The sequence below is a fragment of the Harpegnathos saltator genome, unplaced genomic scaffold (genome assembly GCF_003227715.2).
Source record: "Harpegnathos saltator strain DR-91 unplaced genomic scaffold, Hsal_v8.6 scaffold58, whole genome shotgun sequence".
In the NCBI taxonomy this organism is placed as follows: Eukaryota; Metazoa; Arthropoda; class Insecta; order Hymenoptera; family Formicidae; genus Harpegnathos; species Harpegnathos saltator.
In genome coordinates, this window is record NW_020230404.1 from 2615494 (window position 1) to 2626742 (window position 11249).

General features: G+C 51.3%; 1 protein-coding gene and 1 long non-coding RNA gene across 8 annotated transcripts in view; both read right to left on the bottom strand.

The window, feature by feature from the left end:
* The window catches only part of siz (Brefeldin-resistant Arf-GEF family protein schizo), a 52746-nt gene that overhangs the window by 10371 nt on the left and 31126 nt on the right, over positions 1 to 11249 (bottom strand). The window contains exon 1 of one of the 7 annotated variants that reach the window (XM_025303897.1): positions 3052 to 3394. The exons of the other annotated variants lie outside the window; for them this stretch is intronic. Coding sequence (XP_025159682.1) covers positions 3052 to 3254 — 203 coding nt within the window. The 5' untranslated portion in view covers positions 3255 to 3394. Of the gene's footprint in view, positions 1 to 3051; positions 3395 to 11249 lie in introns of those variants that run through there. 7 annotated transcript variants of the gene reach the window in all.
* LOC112589675 (uncharacterized) overlaps positions 3431 to 11249 on the bottom strand; it is a 9395-nt gene continuing 1576 nt past the window's right edge. Inside the window, exons 1-3 of the long non-coding RNA XR_003113697.1 lie at positions 8435 to 11249; positions 6621 to 8364; positions 3431 to 3485 (exon numbers count right to left, since the gene is read on the bottom strand). The exon at positions 8435 to 11249 is cut by the window's right edge and continues 1576 nt beyond it. This is a non-coding gene — a long non-coding RNA (uncharacterized LOC112589675). The remainder of the gene's footprint in view (positions 3486 to 6620; positions 8365 to 8434) is intronic.

The window sequence follows — 11249 nt, forward strand, 5'->3', positions numbered from 1 at the left end:
AGGGGGGGAGATGCCGATACATCCTCTTCCAAAGAATATACATCTGATAAAAAAAGTAGCGCGATATATCTCACGAGTGATATCATCAGCTGGATAGACCGTCTCTCTCGCGGTCCCACCGATTAGAATTATCTCGTTTTTATTACCCAGCGCGATAAAAACTACAACCTGTTGTGTCCCCGTGTTCTCGGAAGCGGATCGCCGCCGTCGTTGATGGATATTCGCGAATGGAGAAGCGCAATACGCTATCGCGGCGCGCATCGCGCGTGACGACGACGACGACGACGACGACGACGACGACGCGACTCGTATCGCGCTCGCAGTCGGATTTCTCCGTTAAAAGCAACGGATACGTAGTGTCTTGTTAGCTCCTTAACGCGTAACCCAATATATCCCCGAAGTATGCGCTAATGCTCCCTGCTATGCACGCGAGGAAGCGGCGGCAGGAGGCAGGAGGCAGGAGGACGAGGACGAGGGCGCGGGACGTAAGGCGCGTTGAATCACCGCTTGTTGCAACAAGCATTCTCCTCATTCATTATCATCGGCCTAAATGCACATGATATGAGGTAATTTGCACGCTGCCGATTCCTCCTCGCCTGGCCGGCTGAGCAATTATCAGTCGTTAATGTTTTCGCGTCGCGATCAGCGAGAACGCTCTCCTTGCCGAATTAATCGAGCACGAGCAGAGCCGGCCGCCGGAGTCGCGCGTACGAGCGACGACAGTTCGATAAAAGCGCTGACACACACGCGATCAATTACGATGTGGAAATCAACTGACAGCAGACGAGGACTCTCTCTCGGAGGTGTATATTTAAGGACGTTTCTCCCTCTCTTTCTGTTCTATTTCTTCGACGCCTCGCGTACGATGCAGGTGCGTGTGAGTCTCTCTCGCTCGCTCGCACGCGCGCGCGCGCGCGCGATAATGCCATCACTCCTGTCTATTACGTCCGCCGACGTAGCTTATTCACGGGACGGCGTTACGGTATCGACGAAGCCGACGAGATAACGAACTTTACGACACGGCGAAATCGTAGAAAAAAAGCTCGCTTCGGCTAGGGCCGCGACTCCGCCGTGGAAGACACACACTTTCGGGACGCAGTCCGGAGCGCTTTGCCGCGCGACATGCAAGGGTCTCGCGCGTGTGCATTGGTCAATAGGTGTTGCGGGTGTTGCGGGTTAATAATTCTCGCGTCATCAATTGGGATGAGAGGTACGAGAAAACGTGCGGCTATGAAAATTAGGACACGGAGTGAGGAAGACGAGAGGTGAGACGTAAATCGCGATATTCGCGGGTTCGCCAAGAAGAGGAAAGAACCCTTGCCTATCATTTGTATCATCGTTTATTACACACCGAAAAGGAGTCGCGACGCCGCGAGGAGAACAGCACTTTTGCGACGAGTGTTACCACCGTCGTATCGCATCGATTGTCGCTGACGACAGCTCTTCGTGTGTATCGCCATTGATTCTAACTTTTCTCTTTCTTTCGGAACAAATGAAAGATATAACTGACGAAAATAACTGTGAGATGCAACTATGCACGCAGAAAATCCGTCATCGTAACCGTAAGGTCGTAAAAGAAAAATGATCAATCGCGCGTCGATTGTTCCTTCACCGCGAGGAGTATAATCGTGACTGTGATTGGTCAGTTTTCCTACGACTTTACGGTTACGACTGCGGATTTTCCGCCTGCGAGAGCCTAAACTCGCGGCGAGATGAACCATCTGCTCTCCTCTCCTCAGTGGCGGCACGTCGCCAGTGCGTAGATTCCCAAACCGCCGAGAACGACATCCCCGGCCCCGCGCCGCGCGGGCGCCTCTTCCAGCAACGCGAGGCTCCGCAATGAAGGCTTAACGTTAGGTTCCTTGTTAAAAGTTGCACACGCGATCGCAGCCGCGAGTGGTTTAGCAGCGCGCAACGATTCCGATATCGGCGAAGAAGTCATGGTCGGTAAGTGTGCTAACGTGTACCGTACGGAAAGCCATGTACGCGGTGTCTCGAATTCATTACGGAAATTATTAAAGCGCGCTCCATTATCGCAGGCCGCCGGCCTCGCGGCGCTGAGCGAGCCTCGCGCCGCTGGACTAATTATCATCGAGCAATTAACAACCGTTGATTGCCATTACCGGTGTGGGTGCGCGCTTGCGCGCGAGCATCGAGCGATCATCCTTCTACCTGAAATAATTTTGCTCTCTACCGGCTCTCTTGCTGCTGCCGCTGGCACACGCTCGATGTGCGCCAGTGCTCGCGCTCGCCCGCGAGGTGTGTGTGTGTGTGTGTGTGTGTGTGTGTGTTGGAGAGGAAGAGGCGAGATGATGCCGCTTTAGAGAGATTACGCTTCCTCTCCACTGCGATAATTACATTGGCGCGAATCTCGTCGAGATAGCGCCGATAGGATGCCGCTACCGCCGCTGCAGTTTCCTTTTCGTCGATAGAATTCGGATACCGCCTCCCTCCTGCGTCCTGCCTGCAATCTTGACGAAGAAACCGAGAGAAGCATCGCAGGCCCCAGCGAGAGAGAGAGAGAGAGAGAGAGAGAGAGAGAGGGGGGGATCGGTGCAGAGGAGCGTCGGGATACTCGCGAAAACGCGCATCAGGCACGCGACATGTGTTACAATTGAAGAACTCATTGTCCTAGACTCTTTCTAGTCCGAGAGGAAAGATTATAATATATTTATTTAGATTCTTTTATTCAAACGGAATAAACGATTCGATTTCATGATCGAGAAGACGGTTGAGAGAGATCCTCTTTGTACACGGAAGATGAAGCTCACAGTCACAGCAAGATGCTCGTGCAAAAGCAAGCGAGCCATCTCTTGGGATTTTGAAACAAGCTCTTCGATTATACACGCGCGCGCGCCATCGGCGTTGTCGGCAACGCGTGGGGGGGGGGGGGGGAAAGAAAGAAAAGGGAAAATTGTTGGAGAACATTCCAGCGGGATACAACGCGGCGCGCTGCGTCCGATGTAAAGCCGGTGTAAATTTGCGCGCATCGACCTGAACGTCGACGCGGGGCCGTTAGCGGTTGGTGAGATAGAAATAAAAAGTATGTACCGATTGATGAACGACGTCGGCGTGGAGTAACCCAATTGAAGACGCGACCTGACGACCTTCTCTTGAACGGTCACCATCCTCGAGCTTCGCGAACTCTGGTGCACCCTAGTGGTTCGTATCACTTGATAGCAGTGGTGTTGAGTCTGAGGCGAGCACACCGTCAGCCGGTCACTGCGTGGCTCGATCATCGTGTACACTATCATCACTGTTCATCAGCAGCGGGAAATGTTCAGCCACCACCGTTCACCGAGGCACGAATCACGCATCGTCGCGTGCACTCCGCAGCTCACGTTCGCGAGTTCCTCGAGTGACCCGCGAATGGCTCACCACCACCACCACCACCACCACCACCACCGCCGCAGCATTCTTTTCGGCTAATCGGCGCTGCCGAAGGAATCACGTTACGGGAGATACGCTCGCGGTATCCAACGGACCTAAATTCAACGAGAAACGGGGGATTCCATTACCACCTCGTGCTCACCTCCGTGAGATCTCGGAGACACCTCTCTCTCTCTCTCTCTCTCTCTCTCTCTCTCTCTCTCTCTCTCTCTCTCTCTCTCTCTCTCTCCGCCCTGCTCGCGGATAGTTTTCCCCGTTGCGATGCGTCGTCGCTATTATCGCATACGCGAGATGGAAAATCCGTGCTTATGTAATCGCGGCTGATTTGATTAATAACGGCGTATATCGAACGAGCGCCGGTGAATTTTGCATACGCTAAATAAAACCCATTCCAAATACGAGCGTATACCGAATGATCCGCCGAATTTGCTCGTCACGAGAATTCAGGTCGGCGTGCTACCGAATCGATCCTCATTAATGTAATAATCCGCCGCCGAATCTATATCTGGCTTCTCGGTGGCGCGACAGGGGAGCGACGGGGGATGCAATTTCACCTGGATTTCAGCCCCGAAGTTTCATGTCAAGTAATCGGATTAACCATTACCGAGCTACTCTCTCGGTGGTCTCTCGATCGAACAGTACCGTATATTTTCACTCGCCCGCCTTTGCCTCGACTTGATTCATGGCTAATCGTCCAAACTTTCTAACGAGACTTAATTAATATGCGTAACCGGTAAGTGTATCGCGGTGCGGTACCTGTACCTGTCTGCGATACATCTATCGCTGTCAATGATCTCTCTCCCCCCCCCTCTCTCTCTCTCTCTCTCTCCAACGAAAGTATCACGCTCGTGTGTGCAGTACGTGCGACGCATGAACGCGTTTTAAATACACAGTTGTACGCGCGCGATTCTTTCCGTCGCGACGCATGAATTTCTCGAGTTTCACTCACACACATACAGACGCGCGCGTCTGCCATTATATTCTAAAATAATAGACCAATGCATCGCGAGATATCTCGCAAGTAGAATGACATTTGAAATACGAGACACCTATATACACGGTACACGTATCAACGCTGAGAAACGTATCCAATACTGGACGTTCTTATTCGCTCTCATTCAGCTTTGGCCTTCAAACATACGAATATTCAAGTCATCAACATGGAAAAAAGATATGCATATATTATTTTAGTCTTTAGATACGGATATTAAAATGCTCGACATGGAATACATAAACAGTTAAAAACATTTCGTACTCTTGTCAAGATTATTCGTGTGTAGAAAGTTTTGTGTTAGATTTTTCACACGGTCGTGTGTTAATTTAACATATCGTTGTCGCGTTACCTAGACTTTCTTGTGTTAAATTAAGATTAACTATTTTCAAGTGCCGAAATGACATTTCCAAGATAGTAAAATAACACAATTGATATGTAAATGCATGAATTCTTGCTATGACATATTTTATATGTCGAAGTCAACATACCTAACATGTGTTACCTTTCTCGTTACAACAGTTATCATGTGTTAAATGTATAATGTTAACATTTCTGATATGTAAAGATTGAATTTCTAACACATAGATCATGTCAGTCTAACATTTTCATTTCACCAAATCACAGATCATTACTTTTCCCAAACGTTGAAGTAACATTCATTGTATGTCAACTTGACGCAAACTGTGATTCTTGACGGTATTCAAATGTTAAATTTTTGTGTTAATTTCTTACATATCACATGTGTTACATCTTAACATATTTGCTGCATGTTTTGAATTAACACATAAATGAGACTGGATGATTTGAGACGCATGAAATATGTTCAATTTAACACATCATTTCTTACAGTGCACATATATGTGTTTCACGTGTGTTGATACGTTAAATATTAATATTCACAGACCAAAAGAATAAGAATATTAGGAATTCCAGAATTAGGTACGCGGCCCGCCCCTCCCCCCCCCCTCATATATCGGTACTTGTGCGACAACGGAATTCACCGATCGTCACGTCATCGATAATCGCGAAATTAGTAGCAAGCGCTCTTTGCACGGGGCGAGAGGAAGAATTTGCGAAATCACGTCGGAATGTGAGCGAATCGGCACTTCCAGCCGAAGATTAACGTTTGCAATTAGTTTACGGTCGGCGGGCGATGTGCAGTAACGCGCGCGCGCGCACACACATATCGGCGAATACCGTTCGCTCGTCTCCGGCCGCGTCGTCGTATCGGGGACGCACGTACGAAAAAGTCAAAGACGACGAATAATAATGAGCGCCAGAGGATCCTTCGCGGGCGCGAAGCGGAGGCGAGCGGAGGCCGCTCGTCAACAAGCCGCGTCCTTTTAATGGAAGTATTCAGCGCGTCTGCGATAATATCGGAACTCGGTGCGGCGTGCACGTTGCACAACTCGTTAGCGCGATCCACATTGTTTTCTCCCGTCCGGCGAAAATTCGTCTCGTCGCGTCGCGGCGAGTGCGCGAGACTCGCTCTAAAGGCGCGGGTCGTTAAATCAATCCCCGAGAGGCAAACGCGACAAACACGCGTTTGATTCGCGCCTCGTCCGAGAAGTTCGAAACGCGCGAGCGAGATTCGGGATTGACGCTGAAACTACCGCGAGCGGTCGAAAGTATGATCGGCTTGTAATTCGCTGCAAAAAAAAGTTACCTCGATTTATGCGCAACGACGTCTCGTCTCTGCGCGTCTTCCAATTTATATTAGTATCTGATTAAATTTATATTTTACATTTGTGAGACGGAGACGTTGAATGAAACCGACAGAAACGAGTCGCAACACTTTGCCCTCGCGAATATATATATATATATATATATATTTTTTTTTTCCCTTCTTCTTTCTCCTTTACTTTCTTCTTCCCTTTTTCCTTCCCTTGCTTGGAAACCTCCGTCATTTCGACCGCTCCGGCAGAAATAAACGGCGCTAATCTCCGGCAGAGTTCCAGAGTCCTCAAGCGGAGAATTCGCTCAGGTGCCACGTCCCGTGGCGAGAGATCGATGACACGACAGCTGCGTTTTCCGCATACGACACGATTTAATCTCACACACAGTCGCGCGACAAAGGCACCGCGGCTACGGCCGCTCATTTTCCGCGTATGTCGGAGGGAGGAGGAGGGGGGAAGGGGCGGCGGCACATCCAACTGTCTCGACGCGAGAAACAAAAAAACGGTAAAAAGCGCACAAAGAGAGATAGAGAGAGAGAGAGAGAGAGAGAGGACACTACCTCGGCGGACCGACGCACACGTTGATTCGCGCTCGTCAACTACGCCCGTTCTGTTTGCCGTTAGCTTCGATACCATAATGGAACTGTCAAAGTCGAATGAAAGGTGGGGCAGCGGTGGCCTCCCACCGGCGATTTCAACGGCGCGCATACACATTGTTACGCTCGTCGTCCGCCGCCCCGTATTGCCGTTCGGAAATACAGGTCAATTCACGCCGGTCGCGCGCGATCACCGTATAGTCCCATGTATATATACATATCACACACACACACACACACACACACACACACACACACACGTACATCTGCGTATATTTCTGAATCTACGTTAAAACTTGCGCAGCGCAGCCGAAGGGGTCATTGCACCCGTGACGGCGGCGGATCCACTTAACGCGCGAAAGAAGCCGGATCGATTTACGGCGGCGCCGAGGAGCGATATTCAATCGACGATCTTAGACACGCGGTCGATCCGGGCTGCTCCCCCGATAATCGGCTGAAACTCCGTGGGCCGGAAAATTCGACGTTTACCATCCTCGATTCGCGGCGAATTCCGCGGACGGACTCAAAGGCCGCCGCGAGAGAAGCGGCGTCTGCGAGGAACGCGTCTCGTCGCGTTCTTTGAGATTTTGTCGCGCTCCAATTGTACCTTGCCCGACGACGAGATAACATGGAAATAAAAGCGTAAAAGAGAACGCGAGGCGAGAGAGAGAGAGAAAGAGAAACGGGGAGGGGAGAATAAATGCATCTAAAACATAGTGGGATAAGATGTGGAGCGCGCGCGCGCGCGCGATGCCTCGCGCAATATTAATTGCGCAACTTGCGCATTTATATACCTTTGACACGGTTAGATACGTCGAACCGTAAATAGAAAAATAACAGCACGCGCGCGCGCGCGCGCAACACGGGCATGTCCGTGCCGGCTGTACTTTCACGTATGTTAATGTCGCGCGATAGGGATTTCGCGTCAATAACGCCGACAGAGTTTCAAACGAGTGCGCGCACGCGCGCGCGTTCCAGTTTTAATTTTGCACGCGCGCGCGCATACGGGCTGCTGTCCTATTCTCTTTCCCTTCTCTTGTCCCTCTTTATCGCCCTGTGTTGTTGAAAAAATATAGCCCGTGCAACGGCCAGATAGGGAGTACTCGCGGCGGCGCGGCGGAACAACGGCGGGGCGCGCGAACGTGGTTTCTCTCCTCAAGGACCCTCCATCGGGACCCAACAGCTCGCGAGATTTCGCGTGTAGCTATCTAGCGCGGGGGAGAATGATGCACGGCAACGTTTACGTTCGCGGGGAAAAAAATATCGTTTCACTGGCGCGCGGCGTAGCAACTGACAAACTCGGCTCGCGAGTGCATCTTCGCTCTGCGCGCGATTTCAGGACGTGACGTCGCTCTCTCTCTCTCTCTCTCTCTCTCTCTCTCTCTGTCTCTCTCCCGAGGAAGAGTCCTCCCTTCGGCGGAGGGCGGAATCCGACAGATCGTCTCTCGACGAAATCACCACTCGCGCGGTCGTTCGATTCTCGCGCGATAACGCCGCCGCGGCGCGCCGGTCGGATTACTCGGCGGCTCGCCGAGAGACGCGAGCTCCGACTTCACACAAAGCTCCGATTTCGTCTTCTGTTCGCTCCTGTCGTCCTACTGAGTTCTCGCGCGTGCACGAACGCGAGGCGTGGGGCAGGCAGGCAGGCAGGCAGGCAGCCGGTACGTACACGAGAGTGCGGACACTCGGCGCGAGATCCTCAATTTGCCTGTGGCAAAAGTAAAAGTTAGCCGATCGGGAGAAAGTTCCGCTTCGGTCGCGAGCGGCACCGTACAGACCTAGACTCGCGCGGGGCCGAGACTGTGAGACTGGTCTAGGCGCACGAATCCGACGGTGGCAAAGGTCAAATGTGATGGCCCTCCCCGGCGGCGAGAAGGAAGCGACGATGGGAGCGAGCGAGCGAGCGCCAGCCAGCGCGAAAGCGACCGCGAGAGCGCACGAAAAGGACGCGTCGCGCGCGCGGACTTTTTGCGCGGCGCGGCGGCCGGCCAAGATCCGAAAAGTGGCACTCGCGAAAAGGACCGGGTTACTAGGCGAAACGTACGGTCTTGCGATCGCTCGCTCGCTCACTTGCGCACGCCAGCCCGGACATTAACTTCAATTTACGCCGGTCGCGCGTTCAAGTTCACTTCGCGCCGAACGCGTCACACTCTAATAAGAAGTTCGCGTCGACATACTATCGGCGCTGCGCACGTAGGATAATAAGTCGCGCGCACGCGAGCGAGAGCATGAAAGCCAGCGAGCGAGCGAGAGAGCGAGCGAAAGAGAGAGAGAGAGAGACTCCTCTCTCCTTCTCCCGTATTCCTTTTATTATCTCCGCTTTTCTCATTCCCTAATGACACTGTGCTGATGGCAGTCTCCCCCCCTCCCTTACCCGCCGGCCGATGTGCAGTGAATAGCGAGAGACCCAATACCCGATATGTACATGGAAGCCACGAGTGGATTTCTAAGCCGACGTGCAGTGTGAAATTTGCTCGATGTAGGTGAACAAAACAGTCCCACCTGGTCTGGTGCGAACGAAAAAATAAAGGGGCCCTCTTCCCCGCGCCGTTGACGATTTTTTTAAGATTGCCTCGTTTCAGCGTGTCGCCAGAGAATTGTCAAATTCTCAGAGGACGTCGGTGAAATTTGCGTACTCGAATGGAGGAGGGGGGGGTTTCTGCGCGCAAGAGAGACGGAACAATTACTTGACGTATCGTTAATTTCCAGTTTGGCCGGACGAGACCTTCGATTTATATTATCGCTTTTTCGCAACAGTGTTTCGTCGTAATCCCGATTTCTTTGCGCGTTGTTCTGACCATAATCGGCCAAATTTCACACGTCGCGTAGCGTGTCAACCAACGAGAGTTTCTCTCTTTCTTCCCCCCCCCTCTCTCTCTCTCTTGAAATTTTCGTGCGCACTCGTCGGGAAAGCTCCTCTTCTGGCTGTCGCTCCGCGCACGCGAATACGGTAGTCGGTGGGTTTTATTTTCTCGCACACGCGACGTTCTCGCTCGACTAAACCCGTGCGAAAATGTCCGGCTCCGGATAACGGTCCGTAAAACGTAGCCTAGGAAATGCATTTTTTACACAGACAGACACACACACACACACACACACACACACACACACAGACACATATATATATATATATGTGCAGTGCACATATTTGGCGAAATCTTCGTGGAGATAAATTTATCTTCGAAATCCAAGAAAACATATAGATCGGATTGCCACGGGAAAATGTGCCAAGACGCTCGAGTGGATAATAAAATGGATAGTGTACGCGCTATCGATTTCTGAGACGAGCTTTCCACGCTGTCGAAGCGTGATAAAAATGGCACTCCGAGTTGCGATAAGAGTATTTTCGATTTTAAGCTCAGCGCGTATCGCTCGACGTATATATGTATGTATATATAACCTGGTTACGTAAAATTTCAAATATTTTTACCGCCGCTGCGCGCAGAGAGCGCGATGCTCGGCGCGAGTAATATTATTTCTACTCTTCGATCGCTCCGGGACGTAAGTTCCGGCGGCCGTCCCTTACCGGCGCGGTGCGGCGGTCGCATCTTTCATATTTAAAATAAAACTGAAAGGGTACGCGCCTATATTTAGGCTCGCTAAGAAGCGGGATGGAGGAAACAAAGTGCGGCGCGAGCGCGAGCGAAACGGACGGACCTGTAATCGGGAGGAGTCGGGGGTGACTTCCTCTAGAAACCGAATATAACTTCTTGCGCTTCTCCCACTGAGAGATAGTAGTCTCTCCCGCTTTCCTTCTTTCTTGAATCATGTTCAAACATACTTAGAGCCGAGTCGCCCGCGTAGGACGGCGTGACCGAAAGTTCGATTATCCGATATCATTGTATCGGAGTTTCGTTCTCACGCGAAAAAGACGGGGGATGGCGTCACTCGCGCTCCCACACACTGGTACACACACACACACACGCACGCACACACACACACACACCGCATGCGCTCCCTGGGCAACTAGATATCGCGAGTTGTTAACGGTACCGGTAATACTATTCGTACTACTCGCTTGTACTCCACGTGCTCAGTGCGTGTGCGCAAGACGCTGCTAACATAGTTATCGCGTTCATACGGTCGCTAAGACTAACAGTTTCCTACAGACTCGACGATACGCGCGCAAGCATTATGTGTGTGTGTGTGTATGTGCGTATTTATATAATGTATATTACGTTCGAACGAATATCCGGTGGAGCTTCAAACCGATATCATTTTTAGACGCACGTGTGTATCTCGGCACGAGCACGGTATTAGCAATCCGTTATATAGCACCCAAAGGACGACTTTACCGCGACGTCGGAGAGAAGGAAGGTCAGCCCGCGTAACAGATGCATAATTCTTCGTTTACGATCACCGTCCGAGAAGGGTTACTCGAGCGCGGTCGTAAAGAATGCTCGGAGGCATCGTCAAACAGATATATCTCGCAATGGGACGAGAGGCTCGAGAACGAGGAAGGGAAGGAGGGAGACTTACGATAACGTGAAACTGAAAATATGATCGAGAGAACAAAAGGGGAAGGTTCTCGATGTGGAGCGGGTTAATGGAGACAGATTAGTGTCAATATGTTCAAACGTCGCTCCTCATTTA